The sequence below is a fragment of the Mustela erminea genome, chromosome 12, assembly GCF_009829155.1.
Source record: "Mustela erminea isolate mMusErm1 chromosome 12, mMusErm1.Pri, whole genome shotgun sequence".
Classification (NCBI taxonomy): domain Eukaryota; kingdom Metazoa; phylum Chordata; class Mammalia; order Carnivora; family Mustelidae; genus Mustela; species Mustela erminea.
The window spans coordinates 63,664,556-63,688,842 of NC_045625.1; the positions used below are offsets into that span (position 1 = coordinate 63,664,556).

General features: G+C 36.3%; 1 protein-coding gene and 1 non-coding gene across 5 annotated transcripts in view; both read right to left on the minus strand.

The window, feature by feature from the left end:
* Nucleotides 1-24,287, minus strand: part of ERCC6L2 (ERCC excision repair 6 like 2) — a 144,510-nt gene that overhangs the window by 28,974 nt on the left and 91,249 nt on the right. For all 4 annotated transcript variants that reach the window (XR_004277737.1, XM_032308950.1, XM_032308952.1 and 1 more), the window contains 4 exons: nucleotides 13,470-13,622; nucleotides 8,641-8,721; nucleotides 6,150-7,314; nucleotides 2,326-2,480 (listed from right to left, as the gene is read on the minus strand). Coding sequence is in view for 3 of the 4 variants with exons in the window: in XM_032308950.1 (XP_032164841.1) it covers nucleotides 2,326-2,480; nucleotides 6,150-7,314; nucleotides 8,641-8,721; nucleotides 13,470-13,622 (1,554 nt within the window). In the remaining variant the exon portion in view is untranslated. The remainder of the gene's footprint in view (nucleotides 1-2,325; nucleotides 2,481-6,149; nucleotides 7,315-8,640; nucleotides 8,722-13,469; nucleotides 13,623-24,287) is intronic.
* Nucleotides 9,054-9,160, minus strand: LOC116571237. Its single transcript, XR_004277801.1, has one exon. It is a non-coding gene; the product is annotated as a U6 spliceosomal RNA (small nuclear RNA).

A 24,287-nucleotide genomic window follows, 5' to 3' on the forward strand; every position in this document is an offset into this window, starting at 1 on the left:
TAAAAAAGATTGAGAACTACTGGGATTGCTAACATAAGGATAAAGGAACTCCCTTGCTCCTGTTCCTTGGCCTAATTAAGGGCAAAGTGTATTTCTACCATTTTAATTTTTTACAACTTGCCTTGAGAAGGTTCCAAAGGGACCTTTATTTCTTTTATATTTAGGTGGTTGCTTCTCAGATCTGCTTTGGAAAGAATTACATGAGACTGCAAATTTGTTTTCTGAGAAATATTTAAATAAACCAACAACAAATATCCAGTTAAATGATTTCATTAACATCTACTACAGGGGTTTGCCAAATTAGCTGATGTTTTCACATTAAAATTTGTTTGTTTGGATAAGGGCATGGTTAAAAAAAAAAGGGGAGTATGGTTGAAAAAATACAACCCTAAGAAAAAATTAGTTGTCTATTTAAGAGATTCTGATAGGCTCTTCTTTCTAATACAGCACATTTCTGGCAAACCCAGCATATTTCTGCTTACCTTTTTCAGATAGCTCGTTTACAAGGTAGACCAGCTATAGAAATAGCTCTCTACAGTGTTGGTTGAGATATGGTATATTCCTAGATCAAATGAGAATATATTAAAAGGGCAGCGTATGTGGGTCATGAAAGAATGCTTTCATGTGTTATATTGTGGCATTGTGCCTTTGGATTAGAATGAAAAACGCTAAAAGCACAGCCTTTCAAAGTCTATTATTTCATTTACTCTAAGGATATTATCAGACAACTCATTGCTCACTAGATCATTCGGTAGCCACCATTTAAAATCCCAGGTGACAAATTTCCCTCAAATTAAGTGCTAGGAAAAGCTTTCTTCCTCCTTAGAAGAGCCAGCATTTTTTTTTCTTTTTCTTTTCCTTAAGGACAACAATTTAGCTCAGTGCTTCTCAGCAGGGTGTTATGGCATTTTGAACAGAACAATTCTTGGCATGTGGGATGGTCCCCCCTCCCCCACAACAGCCATTTAGTCTCCCTGGCCTTCAGACATTAATGCCACTCGGGCACTCAGTCACTGTGACCACCCAAAGTGCCCACACACATTTCCAAATGCGGTAGTTGAGAAAACACTAAATAAATTGTTTACTTCCTTTGTTTTGTCTACCAGGAAACTCAAACTAAAAAAATATCTGGCTAAGAACATTATGTCTTATATATTTGCATTTAACTTTCTCTTAAACTAGAAGTTAATTAAACTTCTAGTTTAATTTATATTTTCCTTGTTTTTGAATTTCATTTTGTATTCTGATTTTATTGTTAGGACAATCCAAATCCTTTGCGGAACCAGAGGAGGTACAAATAAATAAAGACAGCTTGACAGTTCAGAGGCATTTCCCTTGCTTCATTCTTAAAAAAGTAGTACTAACTAGAAACAAAGTATCATGGTTATATACAGTACCGGTTTTTAACTCCTACACATAAAGTGATAGAAAAACTTCTCAGACAATCAGGAATAAAGGAATAAAGAATAATAGGAATAAAGGAATAATAAAGCCAGGAATAAAGAATAATAAGGCAAAGAGAAGAAAACATTTTTGAAAACATTTGATGAAAGTGACTATGTGTAAATAAAATACCACATTTACATAAATCCTTATTTTTATATAATAGCAATTTTAAATAAGAAAAGTACAGAGGATCTACTTATTACTTTTAACATTATATGAATCCTTTTTAAAAATATAAATTCTAGGGGCATCTCAGTGGCTCAGTCGGTTAAGTGTCCAGCTCTTGATTTTGCCTCAGGTCATGATTTCAGGATCATGAGACAGAGCCCCACATTGGGCTCCATGCTGGGTGTAGAGTCTGTTGAAGATTCTCTCTCTTTTTCTCCCTCTGCCCCTCAGCCCCCCACCCCTACTCGTCCCCATGCATACTCTCTCTCTCAAAAAAAAAAATATATGTATATACACATACATACATATATATATAAATTCTATATGAAGTTAAGTTTTGTGCATGCCTTTCATGTTTGTGCATGAAAAATTTTGAAGGAAATCTAATCATACACTTCCCTTTTCTATATCAGTGTAAGTGGTTTTGATTCTGATTTAACTGAATGATTCCCTCAGATTTCTAATTTTTTGGCAAACTTTTATTAAGAGGCATTATTAAGCAACTCAACACTGTTAGGCATTTAAATATAGATGTGCCTTTTAATATAAAATATTTTAGCACAACAGTGCTCCAAATGGCATTCTGTTTTTTATACTTGTTTGTATGTCACTTATAGTCTAAGTAGCCACTTTTTTTGAGGAAGTATTTAGAGAAGATCCTATTGAGTAACTTCTAAATACTAAAGATGTCAGGACCCTGTGTTCTCTTACCTTAGAAGTGCAAACAGCTACATTGGCGGGAAGCTGGGAAAACTGCTTCAATTCAAACACATCCCGTGCTGCCCATCGGCTCATGTGATTTTCAGCTTTGCTGGATCCAATCACAGTCTGGTTGGAGTGAATATAAGCCACTTCCTGAACACCATCTGGGAGGCAATTGGTGTTTATTAAGTGATGTTTCGTTGTCAAGCAATAGGATTCCATGTATACTTTAAAAATTATCAGCAATATACTAAAAAAGAAGTAATGCTTTATTCTTAATCCTCAAGAAAAACATTGAGTTTGTATGTTAACATCATAATATTCTATTTTTTTTTTAAATGAAAAGAGTTCAAACATATTGGTCTAGGTTAACTTGGAAATGACTCTTCCTTCTCATCAATATGAGAATTTCTGAGATTGGATATCAACCTTTAGATTTCAACCTGAAATGAGGGTTTTGGCTAAGAAAAAAGTCACGGTGAAGGGTCATCTCTATGGATTTGTGTTCCTATTGATTTAAAAAATTGTTTACTAATTTAAACAGCAGTGCTGACCTCATCTATCTATTCCTTTAAACCCGTACTTGATTACAACAATGGAGTGGGAGCTGAGGTTTATGACCAGGGAGTTTCGTTTGGTTGGCTTTGTTCAATTTTACTGTTTGTATTTTGTCTTTTTTGTACATATGCCCAGAGAATGTCAAGACTGGGAGCTTTTTAGGAAATGAAAATAATTAACTAAGTCTAAAAAATAGCTACATTTTTTATTGCTTTGCTTCTAGGCACCTATAATTTACTTTTAATTTGTGGCCATAAAAGAGAAGGCTAGAACTGAGGTCTGTAAAATCTCCCTCAAACATCTCTAGCAATGAACCTTAATTATGACCTTCAACACTTGTGCTGTTTCAGTCCTGAACCTCTCAAGCAAAACTGATAATCGTGAGAAAACAAATATTAAATAACATAAAGAACAACCAAGACAGTATTCTCCTTAAATCTCAAAATGCCAAGTAGTGTGCAAGGCAAAAGTTTTAAACCTTTAGAAGGATCAAGGATTCTTCTGGCAGAAAATTCAGTCAGATTTTTCTTAATTTTGATGACATGTTTTATGTATTATTCAAAATAGCTTTAGTTCCACACCACTGACATCTTTTACACAGTAAAAAACAAAAACAGCTCAGCTGACCTTTTAAAGAACAGTTTATGCAACAATTTCTCAAACCTAAATCAAACCAAAGGATAGTCCAGCCCTGAGTTATAAGGGTATCAAAATATATATCATAATGAACTTTTGAATAACCACAAAGAAAACTTTATATGTAAATAAGTCAAACACAATGATTAAAGTTCCTATATCAAACTATCCTCGCTTATACATCAGCTTCTTTCACATAATTTTCTTTTTTTTTTCCCCCTCAGGAATGAGTCAGATACTTTTAGAAATGATGCTAACTCTTAAAATCATTAAACAGATTCTCAGCAGATGGTGGTAGCTGGTAGCAGGGGAAGTGATTTTTCAATCTCTGAATCCCTACCAAAAAATAGCCAGCAATTAGTGAGCAAAACGAAAGGCCACAGACAACACATAAACAAATTAAGTAATAAGACACCCTAAAATACAAATAGATGGGGACAGTCCACCAATAGCTACATTGTGCACAGCATGGGTGCAACAAGGGAGCAACAAGGTGGCATCTGATCTGAGAACAGAAGAGCCTAGAACAGTCAACAAGTATGTCCTGGAGAGCATGGTGGGCCACTTGGAGATGAGCAGCTAAATTTGGGAAGGTTTTTCAGTCCTCCAAAGCTGAGTAGGTGCAGGGGGCTTACAATAAGAAGACCTGAGAGAACAAAACAAACTAGCTCTTAGGAACCCTCCAAACTGATCCACCAGGGCTCCCAAGTCAGGGCCACATGATGAAGAAAGACTGCTGGGAGGGAGTAAAAAAGAACAGGATAGGAAGATTGGGAATGAGGGAAAGAGAAGGTGTAAAGCAAAGCAGTGGGTACCGACAGAGGCAGGAAATCCCACAATAGTTTTGAACACTGTACAAAAAACAGATACGGATCTTTGTGAGCTTAGTAAAAAATATCCTAAACTCTGCCTCACTTAAAAAATTCAGGGAAAATAATTTCTATAAGAATGAGCAAGAGGGTCAATCTCAAAAAAATTATTATGAGAAAAAAAATAAGCAGCAGAATGAAAATATGCCATAAACATGTGCTCACAAAGCAGATTAAAATTGTAACTGATTTCAAAATGAGGTAAAAAACATTAAGAAAATGGTAAGATACATAATTCTGACACCAGTCAGAATTAGAAAACTCAGAAATGGATGGACAGGACTCAGGAAAGTTTTGGAAATTAAAAAAAAAAAAAAATTAAAAAATGAAGACTAAACTGCAGGAACATAAAAGGGAACAAATAATAACTAATGCTTTAAGAAAAATGGAAGGATATTTTTAAAAAGCAAAAAGAAATGGAAAAGATAAAAGATTTGAGACAATGTGACAAATACTGAAGACAGGCAAAGAAAACCGAATATTTGAGTAATAGGAGTATCTGAAGAAGAAAACCAAAGCAAAGGGATACGAAAAGTAACTAAAAATACTAGTACAAGAAAGCTTTCCCAAGAGAAAAACCGAGTTGAAACTATATTATGACACTACTGACCCAGAATAACCAACACTGGTATGGGCTGAATGTTTGTGTCCCTCCAAAATTTGTATGTTGAAGCCCTAACCCCTAGTGAGATGGTATTTGAAGGGTAGGCCTTTGGGAGATAATTAGGTCATGAAGGTGAAGTTCTAAAGAATGGGACTACTGCCCTTAAAAAAAGAGACCCAAGAGAGATTCTTTCTTTCTTTTTTAATTTGGGAGAGAGAGAGAGTGAGTGAGAGAGAGCATGAGAGGGGAGAGGGCCAGAGGGAGAAGCAGACTACCCATTGAGCAGGGAGCCCGATGTGGGGCTTGGTACCAGGACTCCAGGGTCATGACCTAAGCAGAAGGCAGACACTTAATGGACTGAGCCACCCAGGCGCCCAAGAGAGGTGATTCCTGTCTCCACCATGTGAGGACACAGCAAGACAGCAGCCTTCTGTAGGCCAGGATGAGGTCCTGATCTTGGACTTCCACTCTTCAGAACTATGAGAAATAAATGTTTAAGCCATGCAGTCCACGGGAGTTTGTTAAAGCAAGTCAAACTAAGACAAACGTTCAAACACAATGTAGTACATTTACTGGACAAAAATGAAAAGAAAAGAAGTTCTTTGGACATCACGGGGGAAGAAAAAGAACATGTAATACAACACTTCATGCCAAAAGAAAATGAAGCCTCATATTTAAAATACTTAAGAAAAGAAAGTGTGAGTCAATGATTTTATATCTGGCAAAATGACTTTTAAGTATAAAGGGCACAGACTGTTACCAACAGGAATCTCAGGAGGTGTTATCCTCAGGAGCACTTCTTGAGGGATCTACTAGAAAATAAGCTTCTGACAATCACACGCACTGGTGAGACACTCACAAGGACGGAAGAAAACCATTAAATTTAAAGTTACCTGTAGGTCAAGACTAAATGAAGTCTTGTGGGGGCTGTGACTCAGATGGGGTACTTGGAGGGGCTTCTGGGGTGGATAACAATTTCACTATGCTGACCTGGGTGGTCTTCCCTTTACCTACCTTCCACCCGCTCCCTCATTTGTGCCTCAATACAGCATCGTGACTATAGAACTATTTTACAAGCCAATTCAAGCATCTGTATCTTACAGAGCTATCTGAATGCACAAAACAAATAATGTAACATAAAGTTTTCAAAATGTATCTATAGTTACCTAAAAATTTATCCATTGACTCATACACCTGCTCTTGATTGACAATTTTCTCATTTGAAAGTTTGATTGATTTTCTTGGCATATAAGTGCCATTTTCCTTATGGTTAGGCAATTTTGAAGAGAAACTGATTCTATCTTTTATAGTTTTTGGTGGATGGCTCTGTTTAGAGCAACTGATGTGGCGAACAGTTAAATCATCATCTGAGGATGAAAAATCATCAATAGCCTGAGAGTTACAATCTCCATCTGCTCTATACAGTTGATTTGTTTTCTTCATTGTTTTAGAAAAAGTGAGAAGTTCCTTTTTATTTTCCTTTTTTCTCTTAAACCTCAAAGAACTGGTAGTTCTTCGCTTTCTTACTCTTGACTCAGAGGAAATTTCAATGTCATCAGACTCATCACTAATATCACTACTGCCTTTTCTTTTCATAATAGATTTCAGGCTCATGTTCTCAGGATTTAATTGTTTTGAAATTTGTCTATTTCCTTTGACATCAGTCTTTCTATCATCACCATTATTTCTTATTTTTACAGGATTATCTGTTTCAGAATCTCGAGATCCATCCACAAGTGGCTTAAACTTTATACCATTCTTAGGGCATCTCTGAGTCATATATTGTGTAGGAAAGATGACATCACTATCTTCTGATTCTGTGACATTCGGTAAAGTGCAATGGTGGTCAGCTGTATTTTTAAAATGTTTCTCATCACCAGACTCTGAAGAAATATTTCGTTTGAAAATTTTCTCACTTTTATCAAAAATACATTTTTCATTTGGATTTAGGATACTAGCTAATTTCTGGTGTTTTGAGGTACCAAGAGAGTCATGACATTTCTGATAACCAACATCTTTGGCTTCTGTTGAAAGACACTTGGGCTGTTCATCAGAACTTTCATCATCAGAGGCAATATTTCCATCACAATCCTCAACTGCTTTGTATTTTGTTTCAAACAATTTAGAGAAACCACAGTGGAGTAGGGTAAGCTGTCCAGGAGAACCCAAAGCTTTACTTGAGTCAGATGCTTTGTTTTTAGCTGTCTTTGTTCTTGAGCTCCCCACTGATTCATCATCACTAAAATCACTGCAGAGATCACATGCTTCATTTGTTGGCAACTCCGCAGGTTGTTCTAGACTTCTGTGTTCTTGACAGCCAGTCTCTCTAGACTATGTAAGAAGCAGTAACAGAAACATTAGAAAATGTCAAGATAATATCAAATCTATCACACTGGAAGGGAATTAAATTTGGGCAGATAACTAATATATCACTTGGTATTTTCTGAAAGTACAGCATTTTATAAACAAATGTAAAGGATTCAATATTACAGTCTGGTACACTGTTTTTTCAAGTTGAGTAACCTTCCAAAATAACTAGAAGTTTAAACAGAATACCACGTAATCAATTTATATGTAAGGAAAACACAGAGCAGAGCAGTCAGCTTCTGAAGTGTAGGGACTGATTCTGGTCTCAGAAGTGAAAAGTACACAACTTGCTTACTATAGTCCACATATTTCCAACCACACTTTAAGAAAAAAACCAAATTTGTAGGCATTAACAAAGTAAAGAATTCACAAGTGGAAAATGGTTCTAATGGATTAAAAATAAGAATAAGATTTGATAGAATCCTGACCATCAGAAATAAAGAAAATATTTTAGATATTCTAAAGTAAAATTTTCTACAAATTTAAATCCAGTATTTATTCTTTTTACATCAATTAGAGCTAAATATATCCTCTAGTTTCTTAAGACCAAGGCTTTATTAGGAAAAGATTTGGGGAAAGTATTATCCAGTAATACTTTTTTTTTTAATCCAGTAGTACTTCTGCCAACATTTGCTACTCATGTATTTCTATAAAGTTAGAAAAATATTCACTCCATGTTCCAAATCATTAAGCTAGTTTAAACGTATAGTTAAATCTCTAAAAGCAAGAAAAAAAAAAAAACACCCAGCAAAAACAACAACAAAAACCTTCCACATGTAGATTCTTTACTTTTAAAGAGGCCTTATGATGACAATATAGATTTTGTAGTATGTGAGAAGACCAACTACCAAAAAGATCACAAGATCAAAGACTCAAATAAAATATGTTTGAGTCAGAGAATAATTCTGATGTTTGGATTTAATAATCTTAAACACACACTGGTTACTATCTTTCCATTTAAGTTTTTGGTTAGTGAAAAACTGTTCAGTTAGGTTGGATTGTTCACTTATACAGTGTATTTAATTTTGGATTTATAGTTTGGTATAGTTAAAATTCCAGTTTGGATGTAAATGACTGTTGATTGTTCTTGACTTTGATCTTATGATATGAAATGTGAAATTAGCCTAAATTGTTCATTTAACTGACAGTCCTCTGACTTTGTGTCCTTGACTTTTTTAAAGACTTTTTTCTTCACACATTGAAAAATGAAGATAAAGGAAAAGTAACTTAAAATTGTCCCAATACCAATTGTCGCAAGAGTCCTAGGCTACAGATTCAAAAATTGCTTACCGTTTCTTGTTTGTGTACCAGAGGCTCCTCTTTCAACCATGATGTGGCCGTCATGATCCCTGCTTCCACTTTGCCTTCTCTCTATAAAGAATGCAAATAACTGTAAAATATTTTACAATAGCAGTGGCAGGCTAAAACTTGGAACTAAGAAAGGCAAACTGAGAGCGGCTTGCTTTAGCCTTTTTTTTAAAATAGGGAGCGCTGTGGGACTTTGCCAGGCATTCTTTTTTTTTTTTTTTTTTAAAGATTTTATTTATTTATCAGAGAGAGAGAGGGGGAGAGAGTGAGCACAGGCAGACAGAATGGCAGGCAGAGGCAGAGGGAGAAGCAGGCTCCCCGCTGAGCAAGGAGCCCGATGTGGGACCGGATCCCAGGACGCTGGGATCATGACCTGAGCCGAAGGCAGCTGCCTAACCAACTGAGCCACCCAGGCGTCCCTGCAAGGCATTCTTATATAGGGGCCATGCTAATCTTCTCTGGGTTGTTCCAGTTTTAGTCTATGTGCTGCCAAAGCGAGCACTGTTTTAGCTTTCTTAATATTATCTTTCAATTTTGTTAATTACTATAAACTTATATACAGTTTACATAACATTTTAAAATGTTCATAATTCTTAGGTAATAGAGAGGTATGGTGGAAGTGTGCTGGGCCCATAAAGTACTCTTATTTCTTGTCTTAAAATGTCTTTTTCAGGTAGAAAATAGTACTTTTCAGCCAACTCTACTAACAGTTCTAGTAGGGGAGAGAGAATGGAAAAAATGTTACATATTTACCCAATAACGATATCCCTAGTAACTATGTCTACATAATAATTATAGTAAGGACATATTATTAGCATATCAAGTAGTACAGGTAATGCTGAATATTGGGAACGCGATATTCTAGCCTATACTGCTAGTGTACATATTCACTAAAATATGCTTATTGATCCTTTGGTCAATAAGCATCAAATGAAAAGGTCCATTTAATATGAAACTAAAAAAACGATCCTAATTGTGTAACAGCCTTGTTAGATCTTTTGGGAAAGTATTTATTCTTTTAAAGCTTTTGATATACCATTCTGCAAAGGTACTTAATGGCCTAGATTCTAGACCATTAAATTCTCCTTCAAAAGGAAGTCAAATTATTTCTTCTTTAAGACTTTATTTGTGGACTGAACAAGGGGAAATACAGATGCCCAACTTACAAATACACATATTTATCAATGGCATGGTTCCAGCCACCTGGTAGCCAGGCAACAAGTCAGAATCTCCCTTCCAGAACTGTGGAGAATGATAAATAGTTCTTTGAGATCTTTTCTTCCAGAACTTAGAGGCAATTACTGCGGGGGTGGGCAGGGGCAGGGAAGTCTCCATCTCAGTACTGTATCTATCCTTTCTGAAGCCAGATGGCTACTACGGATGGAACAGGCAGTGCCAGAAATTCTCAATCCCGTCAGAACCCCTTTGTGATAGGTAAGCAGCCACTCTGGTCTTCTGTCTCTCAGGCCAAACACCTTGGAGTCATCCTTAATGCCTCTTTTTTTCTCATACCCTGTATCTAATCCACCAGCAAATCCTGCCAGCACCACCTCGGTAACATATAGGATCTGGCCAGTACTCACACCATCCACCACTGTTGCTCTGGTCTAAACCACCATCATCTCTTGGCTGGATTATTGCAGTATCGACCTACCTGGCATTTTCCTTCTGCTTTCATGTTTCCTCTATAGTCTAATTCTTCATATTTAATCTCGATTGTAGAGGTCAGACTATGTTTCTCTTCTGTTCTTGTTTTTCTTCTCACTCAGAGTCAAAGTCACAGTACCCCTGTGACCTGGCTTCCTGTCATCTCTCTGGCCCTCTCTCTTGCTCACTCCACTCCAGCCACTCTGGCTTTCCTGCCATTTGGAAATTCTGCTGGGCATGCTCTTCCTGCAGGGCTTTTGTATTTGTTCCTCTGTGTAAAACACATCTTCCTCCTTCACCTCTTCAAAGAATCAATTGGAACCTCCTAGTGAGCCCTTCCTTGGCTACTCCAGCTAAAACTGCAATGCTCTTTCGGTGACAGTCTTCCTATTTCCCTTCCCTGCTCTATTCTTTTTTTTTTATTAGAATATATTTTGCCTATGACATTATGTACACTTAAGGTGTACAGCATGTTTTGATACATTTATATATTGTAATATGGTCACCACCACAGCTTTAGCTAACATCTCTATCATGCCACAGAATGATTTTTTTTTTTTTTTTTTTTGTAGTGAGAACATTTAAGATCCACTCCATTAGCAGTTTTGACAACAATCCTGACACTGGGCATTAGATCTCCAGAAGTCATTCATCTTCTACCTGCTCTATTTTTATCCTTAGAGCCTATTGTCATAATAGGCTATATCATTTTTTTGGTTTATTATTTGTTTCCCCAAAATAGAAGGTAAATTTTTTGTAGGTAGGGCTTTTTGTCTATTTTTTCATTTCTGTATGTCTAGCTCTATGATGTGTGCTAGCTGACATTTAGCATATACTCAGTAGACATTTTTGAAATTAGCTCTCTAAAGGGAGACCATGATATAAATATAGATAACAAAGTCACTGCAAAGTAAAACTAAATAGCCTGGAAATCATCAGATTAAAAGTGCTCTATATGAAAATGTCTATGTCTTAAAACATTTTAAAAGGAATTTTCTATAACCTTTAAAAATTAAAAATGTATTGTAGGAAGAGAAGTAATTCTTTTACTTTGTGATATATGCTTCCATTATATAGGGCTTGGAATAATAGTATTTTAAAATGCTGTTAGGCCAAAAGCAGCATGAATCTAACCATGCCTGAATAATAATAATAATAATAATAATAATAATAATTATGATCATAATTATTATTAATAATAATAATAATTATGATCATAATTATTATTACTCTTTATTTTTTAAGGGGAAGAGATATTTATTCTAGCCTGTAAGCATCTGGCTTGAATAATTTTAAATTCTGGCTGATAACAAATGAGCAATTTTAATTCAAAATTTAATTTAATATTGGGGTGCTGGTAATGTGCCTAGTAAGAAGCATATTTTACCACAAACAAGACAGAAGACATGGAGAGTCCTGTCATTAATAAACAGTCCTGGAGGAGAAACAAGATATACTTAGGACAACCAGAAAAGAAGAGAACTTTCCACTTAATAACTTGTCATACTGAGTGTCTTACCTAACATTTGCTTAAGAAATAGGCTGCTATTCTTTTTTTTTAAGATTTTATTTATTTATTTGAGAGGCAGAGATCACAAGTAGGCAGAGAGGCAGGCAGAGAGAGAGGAATGGAAGCAGGCTTCTCGCTGAGCGGAGAGCCCGATGTGGGGCTCAATCCCAGGACCCTGGGATCATGACCTGAGCCGAAGGCAGAGGCTTTAACCCACTGAGCCACCCAGGCACCCCAATAGGCTGCTATTCTAATATAGACTCAAATATTTGATAAATCAGAGAAAAAGGCTTAAGTCTATAAAGTATATTGCTAACATACTTTATAGATTGTAATTTCAAATGGGAAACACCAATATAGTTGGTATGTTAGGTATTACTCTGAGAAGGAAGCAGGGTTTGAGGGGAGCCTGGAATACTAACAAGGTTACTGATTATAAAAAAGGAATGGGAAAGAACAAGTCCATGAAAGAGATGGCATATTCAAGAAAAAGACAGGGGGATCTAATTTTATTTTATTTTTTAAATTTATTTTTAAGTAATCTCTACACCCAACATGGGGCTTGAACTCACAACACTGAGATCAAGAGTCGCATGCTCTTGCAACTAACCCAGACAGGCGTCCCAGGACAGGGGAACTTCAAATGGGCCACTCAATTCAAACCAAATAGTTACTATAAAATAAAAATTCAGCAGTATACATCAGACACTGTATAATAGTTGCAATATTCACAGGATATACACAATATATGCCTTCCTCTTAGCCATCTTGCTTAATATACTTACTGATATTACATGTTCATTATTTAAGCGTTTTCGTCCACCTCTCATCAAGATGATCTAAGTTCTTTAAGGGCAGGGACCAATTGTTCTTAACCTGTTTTTATGAAACTGACTAAATCAATGAAGTACATGAAGGTTTTACTACAAAGTCTTGGAGGTTAAGGGAAATATCTTTGAGTTTTCTGAGGCTCATTTTCCTCATCTATATGATTAGGGGATTGAAAAAGATGCTATTCCAGGATTTTATAATACTCCTATCAGTATCAACTATAAAACAGGCTAATACTCTTAGTATCCTGACATAGCAAAGAATTTAAGAGATTAAAAAAAAAAAAAGAATAAGAAACATCTGTATGCTGAGGATGAACACAACTGGGAGAGTTTGAAATATTGGTGTGGAATTTTTATTGGGAACAGAAAACAAAAATGTCCATGAGACATGAGAGTGCATCTCAGGGAGTATTTGGTAACTTTTAATCAAAAAACATTTTATATTTTTGTTTATTTAGGAAAGTGTCTTTCTCTCTCTCTCTCTCTCTCTCTCTTTTAGTTTCTGACTTTAGCAGCTGTTTTCAAAATAATATATTTCTCTTTGCCAGTGTGAAAATGGTCTTGGAGGTCACACTATCTACTGTATGTATCTGTGTTTGTGTGTATACCTTATTTACAATTACATATGGGCAAATCTTAGCTTAGAGGTACAATAATTCACTTCCTATTTTTCTAAAAGTCAAAATTCTAAACACAAGGCATTTTTTACTAAGAAAACCCCAAATTCCTCTGAGAAGGTACCAGCAATTGTATTTCAAATTTCCTGAGGGAGAAAACTGTATTTAAAATATTACTGAAAAGGTCAGGGAACAATTTCACACCTCAAGGATGTCCCTTGTAAGACAAGACCCTTGGGACCTTAGTTTGAAGAGATTATAGACCCCAAAAAGCTCTCCTCGATGCTCTTTTGATCCTTGAACTGCTTCAAAATATCGCTTGGCATTTTCACTTCCAACCACCACACAGTGAAGTTGCTAAAACAGAAAAAACACAAGATATTTTTGAAGTGTTTGCTCCAACAATATGTCAGAATTTCCTGGCATTCCCTGTATACACACAGCTTTAGCTGGAGCAGGCAGAGTCTCCTTAGGGAGGAAATTTTATTTTAATTTCCCTGCAGATGTTGCCATTATGGTGAAATAATAGTAATTGGGCCAGTCTTATTGAAGAAGAGATCTTACATTTCCAATTTATCTGTTTTCTACCAACTGAGTCAAGAGCCCATCCACTATGTAATATTCACCTGATGTAAAATGTTTAATGATAAAAACATACATTTGAATACACTTTTCACCTTTCCAGACTCATTACAACAGGAACTACTAAGACTGACAAAAATATCACTAATTCACCAAAGTTAAATTCAACCTAAGTAACTACATGATAACTATGTTGCTGTCTAACTAACTGGCCATTGTTATATTGTCAACTAACAGCAAAACCCAATCATGTTTAGAACATTGCATCTTTGGGCGCCTGGGTGGCTCAGTGGGTTAAAGCCTCTGCCTTCGACTCAGGTCATGATCCCGGGGTCCTGGGATCGAGTCCCACATCGGGCTCTCTCCTCCGCAGGGAGCCTGCTTCCTCCTCTCTCTCTCTCTCTGCGTCTCTGCCTACTTGTGATCTCTCTCTGTCAAATTAATTAATTAATTAATTTTAAAAAAATTGCATCTTTGAAACACTTTTGAATACAGAAGGAACCCTGATGGACATATACCACTTTAGTAACAACAATAGTTTATTTCTTTATTGCTAGATATTTTACTAAATGCAATGTAAATATAATCAGATTAACCCCATATATACCTTTAAAATTTCTTGGAAGAAACAAAGAAACAAAGAGCAGAAAAGAACTTCCATCTATCACTGATGTAAGGATTAGTAAGAAGTGATACCATATTGTGATTTAAGTTTGTACTGTAATACATTACTCTAGGCAACTAAAATAATTCTTATTAATAATAGCTGTTATTTATTGAATACTTACTACCTGTGTAATATTTGTACAGTCTCTCATCTAATATCTACCTAGAAGACATTATGATCTCCTTTTTAGAAATAAAGACTTAATTTAGAGAAATTAAGTATCTTCCCATAGCTGCCCAGATAGGAAGTGTCATTTCTAGAATTTATACCTGATTTGGCTAAATTCAAAATTTATACTTGTAACAACTTCCCATCTCCAGGATGTCCCTTTTAAAACAAGACCCTTGGAAACTTAGTTTGAGGAAGCTTTGGATCAATATCCAAGTTGGATCAGTTGGTATCAGTATTCCAGAAACATAGGCTATAGTTTGGGAAAAATGAATTGCCATAGCAACTGATGTACCTTATGATCTGGTTGATGATTTTATACTTTACTACTTACTGATTCTCCCTTAAACACTGTATTGTCAGACTCCAAACTACTAAAGAGAATCACCAAAGTAACTTTTAAGCATTAATGTGCATCTTTATAAATTCCCTACCATAGAAGGGAGTTGAGGGAAATTGGAAGGGGAGATGAACCATGAGAGACTATGGACTCTGAAAAACAACCTGAGGGTTTTGAAGGGGCGGGGAGTGGGTGGTTGGGGGAACCAGGTGGTGGGTATGAGAGAGGGCACGAATTGCATGGAGCACTGGGTGTGGTGCAAAAACAATGAATACTGTTAGGCTGAAAAGAAATAAAAAAAAAAAGAAGAAGAAAATTGTTGTTGAAATATTTGACTTGCAGAATAAAATCATCATTTATGCAAAAAAAAAATTCCCTATAGTTTTACCACAAAATTTATAAAAGGCACACTATTTTGTATGTAAAATAAGTTTTTCAAAGTGGCTCCAGTTAAAAGTGAAGGTCAGATACAACCATCTATAGGCTGCTATAAGAAAATAATGTTAGAATTAAAGAGGGTGAAGAGATAAAAAATAAGTAATTGGAAAATGTAGCTCAGTGTCTGGCTTAAGAAAAACCCATTTGAGGTTAGAAAATGTTTGGATTTCTTCATAACAACGTACAGGATGTACAAGAGGTAGAAAGAAAAGAAGTCACGTTCACCATGCTAAGGAACCATCACTCTTTCTTCCATCTTCAAGGCTAGTAGCGTGGCATCCTGATATCATCCTGACCCTCTGCTTCTGCCGTCACATCTCCTCCTTCTCTCCTTTTTCTTAACCTCCTCCCAACTGCTCCCTTCAGTGATTACATTGGCTCACCCAGAGAATCCAGGTGGGTTTGTGGAATTAGGATATGGACATCCTTGGGGGAACATCATTCAGCCTATCATAGGAAGGATGTGTAAAAAGAATGACAGATGCTTGACAAAATGGCACAGAACCCACCTTGAAGGGGTTCTCATTGGACCAAAGTGAGAGCATTTTAACATCAAAATGTACAGTGAAATTCAACAGGTTGTAACCTGTTACTAATACAGGATCCCATGAGTCCATACAGGTTATATAGACAAAAAGGGAAACTCTTTTTTTACAGTAGAATAGGAACAAAGAAGAAGGAATAATGGAAATTTAAGTCACTATCTGACAATCATCATAGTGTAGCTGCTTCAGGTGGGAATTACCAATGAACGCTAAGGCTGATGGGTACAGGCTTAACAAGGAACAGAAATACTGGCAAAGTCTCAGAGGGTGTTCCCATAAAAGATCTATCAATTATAAAGGGAAAAAATGGTGACTGCAGTGAAGAAAGCTAACAGACATGAAACTGAATGGAAATAAATGTCACCACCAGGTGCCTTTTGACCAATGCAATGAGAACAGTACAGAATTGTTTCTGAACTATTCTTGAGTCTGGACATGAGGAAACATCAAGTGGACCTACTTTAAAGGTGAGCTAACACAAGGAAAGGCCTTACTCTTTAACACTGTGAAGGTCATGAAAGACAGGGCAAGCTTGGGTAACTAACTACTCTAGGTTAAAGAAAACTAAAGAGACATGAAAAGAAATACTCTATAACCACGATCCTGGTTTGGATCCTGAACCATAAAAGAAAAAGGAGACAAAAAATTGCCAGGAAAATTGGTGAAATCTGAATGAGTTTTGTGGATTACAAGATAATGTTGTATCAATGTTAGTTTTTTGATTGGGATAACTACATTCTGGAGAGGACAGGGGGAAAAGCAAGTGCAGAACAGCACGCAGAACTGAGTATTTATATGCATAAAACTACTTCTTTATGCACATATAAATAGAATAATGTCCTTCTTTGAAGGAAATACACACTAGAGAACTAGAAGTGATAAATCTGCAGCTTTCAAACGGTTCAGAAAAATAAAGATCATGACTGAAGGAAAGAGAAAAGCAAATGTGATAAAATGTTAACAAGTGGGGAAATTAGGTGAAGTTAATTGGATGTTCTTTTTTTTTTTTCAAGATTTTATTCATTTATGTGACAGAGAGAGACACAGTGAGAGAGGGAACACAAGCAGGGGGAGGGGGAGAGGGAGTAGCAGGGAGCCTGATGTAAGGCTCGATCCCAGGACCCTGGGATCATGACCTGAGCCGAAGGCAGAAGCTTAATGAGTGAGCTACCCAGGTGCCCCTAATTGGGTGTTCTTTGAGCTATTCTTGCAATTCTTCTGCATCTACAAATGTATTTCTAAATTATATATACCTAGTCACCTTTCATATATATATATATATGTACTTCTTCATGTTTGTGTATATATACATATGCATGCATACATATATATATTTGTATGTATATATTTATGTATATGTATATATTTGTGTATATATACATACATATACATATTTTGTATGTGTGTGGATATATACACACACATCATAACACACATAGGCACATGCACGTGCACACACACACACACACACACACACATATATACTTCTTCATGTTTAGAGGATTTCATGTAATCTAAAATGTGGTATTCAGAAATTAAGGTGAATTTAGAATACACGAAATGCTCCAAACATGAAGGAGTACGGTTTTTTTGTACCTGTTTTATTTTTTAAAAGTATAAAATGTCTTACCTCAATATCATCAAAGCCATCTATGAAAAACCCACCACAAATATCATTCTCAATGGAGAAAAACTGAAAGCTTTTCCGCTAAGGTCAGGAACACGGCAGGGATGTCCATTATCACCACTGCTATTCAACATAGTACTAGAGGTCCTAGCCTCAGCAATCAGACAACAAAAGGAAATTAAAGGCATCCAAATCGGCAAAGAAGAAGTCAAATTATCACTCTTCGCAGATGATATGATACTATATGTGGAAAACCCAAAAGACTCCACTCCAAAACTGCTAGAACTTATACAGGAATTCAGTAAAGTGTCAGGATATAAAATCAATGCACAGAAATCAGTTGCATTTCTCTACACCAACAGCAAGACAGAAGAAAGAGAAATTAAGGAGTCAATCCCATTTACAATTGCACCCAAAACCATAAGATACCTAGGAATAAACCTAACCAAAGAGGCACAGAATCTATACTCAGAAAACTATAAAGTACTCATGAAAGAAATTGAGGAAGACACAAAGAAATGGAAAAATGTTCCATGCTCCTGGATTGGAAGAATAAATATTGTGAAAATGTCTATGCTACCGAAAGCAATCTACACATTTAATGCAATTCCTATCAAAGTACCATCCATCTTTTTCAAAGAAATGGAACAAATAATTCTAAAATTTATATGGAACCAGAAAAGACCTCGAATAGCCAAAGGGATATTGAAAAAGAAAGCCAACGTTGGTGGCATCACAATTCCGGACTTCAAGCTCTATTACAAAGCTGTCATCATCAAGACAGCATGGTACTGGCACAAAAACAGACACATAGGTCAATGGAACAGAATAGAGAGCCCAGAAATAGACCCTCAACTCTACAGTCAACTAATCTTCAACAAAGCAGGAAAGAATGTCCAATGGAAAAAAGACAGCCTCTTCAATAAATGGTGTTGCGAAAATTGGACAGCCACATGCAGAAAAATGAAATTGGACCATTTCCTTACACCACACACAAAAATAGACTCAAAATGGATGAAGGACCTCAATGTGCGAAAGGAATCCATCAAAATCCTTGAGGAGAAAACAGGCAGCAACCTCTTCGACCTCAGCCGCAGCAACATCTTCCTAGGAACAACACCAAAGGCAAGGGAAGCAAGGGCAAAAATCAACTATTGGGATTTCATCAAGATCAAAAGCTTTTGCACAGCAAAGGAAACAGTTAACAAAATCAAAAGACAACTGACAGAATGGGAGAAGATATTTGCAAACAACATATCAGATAAAGGACTAGTGTCCAGAATCTATAAAGAACTTAGCAAACTCAACACCCAAAGTACAAATAATCCAATCAAGAAATGGGCAGAGGACATGAACAGACATTTCTGCAAAGAAGACATCCAGATGGCCAACAGACACATGAAAAAGTGCTCCATATCACTCGGCATCAGGGAAATACAAATCAAAACCACAATGAGATATCACCTCACACCAGTCAGAATGGCAAAAATCAACAAGTCAGGAAATGACAGATGCTGGCAAGGATGCGGAGAAAGGGGAACCCTCCTACACTGTTGGTGGGAATGCAAGCTGGTGCAGCCACTCTGGAAAACAGCATGGAGGTTCCTCAAAATGTTGAAAATAGAACTGCCCTATGACCCAGCAATTGCACTATTGGGTATTTACCCTAAAGATACAAACGTAGTGATCCAAAGGGGCACGTGCACCCGAATGTTTATAGCAGCAATGTCCACAATAGCCAAACTATGGAAAGAACCTAGATGTCCATCAACAGATGAATGGATCAAGAAGATGTGGTATATATATACACAATGGAATACTATGCAGCCATCAAAAGAAATGAAATCTTGCCATTTGCGACAACATGGATGGAACTAGAGCGTATCATGCTTAGCAAAATAAGTCAAGCAGAGAAAGACAACTATCATATGATCTCCCTGATATGAGGAAGTGGTGATGCAACATGGGGGCTTAAGTGGGTAGGAGAAGAATAAATGAAACAAGATGGGATTGGGAGGGAGACAAACCATAAGTGACTTTTAATCTCACAAAACAAACTGAGGGTTGCTGGGGGGAGGGGGTTTGGGAGAAGGGGGTGGGATTATGGACATTGGGGAGGGTATGTGCTTTGGTGAGTGCTGTGAAGTGTGTAAACCTGGTGATTCACAGACCTGTACCCCTGGGGATAAAAATATATGTTTATAAAAAATAAAAAATTTAAAAAAAAAAAAGAACACACACACACACACACAAAAGTATAAAATGTCTTAATGCATTATCACAACAAATGCAAACAAAATATCAAAGTTAAAGTCCCCCTTGAATAATACAGATCATCCTCTATCAGTCTTAGAAACACTGTAATGTTTAGGTATATCCTTCTAGATCTTTCTCAATGCAGTAAGAGCTGTTTATATATACACATAGAAATAACTTCAGGCATCAACATAATTGATATACTTGTTCTGCAAGTCAGGTTTTTTGGTCCCACTTAAGAATGTCTTAGCAGTCTTGCCAGGTCAGTACATCTGCTCTATAATTTTTTTCTGTTGCATGCATCAGAACTGATGTTATCATTCTGCTACTACAGGACATTTAGGCTGTTTTGTTTTTTTCATTTTTTTTAAACAAATACTAACTGCTGAATATAAATCCTTGTCATCCTTCACTGTTTGTATATGAGAGTATTTCTGTCAGACAAATAAGGAGAAGGTGCTATGTGTTTTAAAATGATAATTTTGCCTATAAAATAAAAGGACCAAGTTATATTCTCAAAAATAATATGAGTACCTCTTTACAAATACTCCCACCAACAATGAAGAGTGCCAATCTCCCTATATCCCTAATCGCCCCCCAAACAAAACCCATACACAAGAAAATTTTAGCAGAATGTGCATAACACAGCATTGTTTTATATTTCTAGATTATAACTGTGGTTAGGCATCTTTTCATATATGCATTAACCATTTGTATTTTACCTTCAGTAAAATGCCTGATCATAGTCTTTTTATAGTTTTGTGGAAGTTCTTTATGTACTAAAGATGCTGATCCTTTGTTTACCCTATACATGGAAATTTCCCTTCTAGACACTTTTTTTTTCTTTTAAAGATTTATTTATTTACTTGAGAGAGAGAGAAAGAGAGAGAGAGACTCCACACTGACTGTGGAACCCAATGCAGGGCGTGATCCTAAGACCCTGAGATCATGACCTGAACTGAAACCAAGAGTCAGACACTTAACCCACTGTGCGACCCAGCCTCCCCCCAAAAAACTCTTTATATTGACTATCTAGACATTTAAAAAGGGCATATACAAGATCATTTCTTGGTTCATATTCATGTATTTTATTCTATTTCTTAGCTCTGTCTTTAATAATGTGCATGTGGTATTTTTTGATTTCTTGTTTCTAAAAATTATTTTAATTTTGTTATTATTATTTTCAATTATCCAGCATATAATTATTAAGGAGGGCATGTGTGCTGAGGAGCACTGGGTGCAAATAATGAATTGCTGAACACTACATCAAAAACTAATGATGTCCTAGACATTTTTTTATTTGGCTTCTAGGTCCTTTGTCATACAGAAGTTTCACATAAAAATGTAGTTAAATTTACAATATTGGCCTTTGAGGCTGTATTATTTCCCTATGACTGCTGTAACAAATTGCCACAATCTGGATGGTTTAAAACAACAGAAATTGATTCTCTCACAGTTCTGGAGGCTAAAGTCTGAAATCAGGATGGTGGCAGGACCACACTTCTCTCAAGTGAAGACCCTTGGTTCCTGGAAATCCTTGGCATTCTTGGTCTGAAACTGCATCATTCCAATCTTTGCCTCCTTCATCAAAGTCATTCTCCCTCAGTGTCAGTTTGTATCCAAATCTCCCTCTTGTAAGTATATCAGTTATGGATTAGGCCCCACCCTAATCCAGTATGACCTCTTTTTAACTTGATTACATCTGCAAAGATCCTACTCCAAATAAGACCCCTTCATGGTTACACACAGGGGTAGGGCTTCAACATATTTTTTTTTTTTTGAGGGAGCACACAATTCAACTTCTAACAGAGTCTTTATTAAAGATTTTTACATTCATGCTCATAAGAGATATTGGTTTGTAATTTTCTGTTCTTGTAATATCTTTGCCAAATGTTGGTATCAACAATTTTTTATCTTTCTAAAATAAGTTATAAGGGTTCCCTCCTCCTTTGTTTTCAAAAAGAATATTGTTTGATAGAATTCACTGTGGAAGTCATCTAGGTTAGGATCTTGTTCTATGAGAAAGGTTTGAATTAAAAATTCACTTTCTTTGACAATATAAGGCATCATTTTCCCTCATTTGAAATCACTGCTCCTAAGTATCCAGAATCACTAATAAGAAGTTAGATATTTATCTTATCCTAGTACTATTATAGGTAATTTCTTTTTCTCTGAAGAAGGTTCATCTCTGGAAATTTAAAGGACTTTGCACTTTATCCTTGGTGTTTTATAATAATAGAAAGATGGTGTAAGTGTGGATCCATTTTCATCCATCCTGTTTAGCACTCATATAATTATATGGACCTATATAATTCCTGGACTCTTGTTTTCTACTTTTTATATGCTTCTTCCTTTATTTTGAGTTTCTTTCTTTCCCTTCCTTTTATTCCCTTCTTCAACTATAAGACTGGTATTAGAACTTCTGGACCTAGAATTCATTTCTCCTAACCTTTCTTACATGTATTCTTTGTCTTTTTGCTCTGTAATCTAGAGCAATTGCTTAGTTCTCTCTTTTAGATGAAAACATTGCTCTGTGCTACTCAGCATATCTCTGGAGTTCTTCATTTTCTGGATGTTAATGGATTCTTTTTCTTATTTCTAAGATCCAACAACCTCACTCACTTTTTTTGTTGTTGTTGTTTTAAATATCTATTTGTTTGAGAGAGTGCAGGGGCAGAGGGAGACGATCCCCAAGCAGACTGCCTGCTGAGTGCAGAGCAGTCTTGGGGCTTGATTGATACCCTGACCAATGAGATCATGACCTAAGCCAAACTCAAGTGTCAGACACTTTACTGACTAAGCCATGCAGACATCCCTTCAGTCATGTTTTGAAAATATTACTTATATATTTCTAAATGTTTATTTTATTCTTTTCTATTAATTTTTGTCTTCTCTGATGTTAATTCTTCCTCTTCCTCTTCTCCTTTTTGAATGCCTAAAATAGTTCTGATGGCTCTTGTAACAAATTATAAACTTGGTGGCTTAAATTAAAAGAAATTTACTCTTACAGTTCTGGAGTCCAGAAGTCTGGTATCAGTATCACTGGCTGAAATCCAGGTTTTGGCAGGGCCAATCTCTCTGCAGATGCTCTATTGGAGAATCCATTCCTTGCCTCTTCTAGCTGCTGGGGGCTGCCAGCATTCCTTAGCAAGTGGCCACATCACTCCATTCTCTGCCTCTGTGGTAACATTGTTTTCTCCTGTGTCAGATTTCCCCTTGCTGCTTTCCCTAAGAACCTTATATAAGAACCTTTTAAGAACCTACCTGGCTAATCCAGGCTAATTCCCCGCCCCCCCCATTGCAAAATCTTTAATCACATCTGCAAAGACCCTTTTTTCTCCACATAAAGTAACATTTACAGATTCCAGAGATTAGAACTTGGTATCTTTGAGGACTATTTTCATAGTGTTTCTTTTCTTAAACTGTTCAACAATTATTTTTTTGTTGGGCATTCATCTGTCTTCAAATACCCTACATTCTTATCTCCGCCTACTGCAGTGATCATTCAGAGCAGTGGAAGTGCAAGTATATAAACTGCTAGGCAACAGGAGGGACTTTCTTCTCAATTTCAGCAAAATATGGAGCTCTGTCTTCTTTGCTTCTAGTATTTCTATTTATTGTTTCTACTTGACAGCAGACACCACTGTTGGCTGTAATTTGCTGCAATTGGGCTTAGATTGTACGGAGCTAATCCATCTTGTATGATCATCAATTATAACCCAAAGAGGGGGCATCATAGTCATCCTAAGACTCCCTGCCTTTTTTTTTTTTTTTTTTTTTTTTTTTTAGTATCTGCTGACTCTAACTGGGAATATCCAGAAGCTGTACCTACCTTTTTTAATAGTCTCTTTCTGAGTTTACCTTGGCTTCTTCCTTCAATCTGATGTCCAAATGCCTTTTGTCTTTTAGGGTTCCTTATAACTTCTGGGCCCCAAATAGAACTCTTCTTACTTTCTAAAATTTTTACAGCTTTTTAAACATCATTTTTGGTGTTTAAGCTGGTTTAGTGTGGTTGTTGGTTTAGTGTCTGACTCTTGGTTTCAGCTCGGTCACGACCTCAGAGGCGTGGGATTGAGCCCCACATGGGGTTCCACGCTGTGAGCAGAGTCTGCCTGAGATTTCCCCTCTCCCTCTGGCCCTCCCCTCACTTGTGCATACTTGTTCTCACTCTCTTAAATAAATAAATAACATTTAAAAAAATCACTTTTGGATTTCTTTTTCCCCAAGGAATTTGAGGAATACTCAGAAAGCTAGCTAGAATGTGTATGTCATGTGCACTCTTTGTTCAAATGCCAGTCAACCTTTAAATCACATCTCTTGCCTTTTCCTCACACAACTGCCATTATTATCCTGATTTGTGCCTACTAAATTGTATGGCTGAATCTTTCCTAAAGGGCTC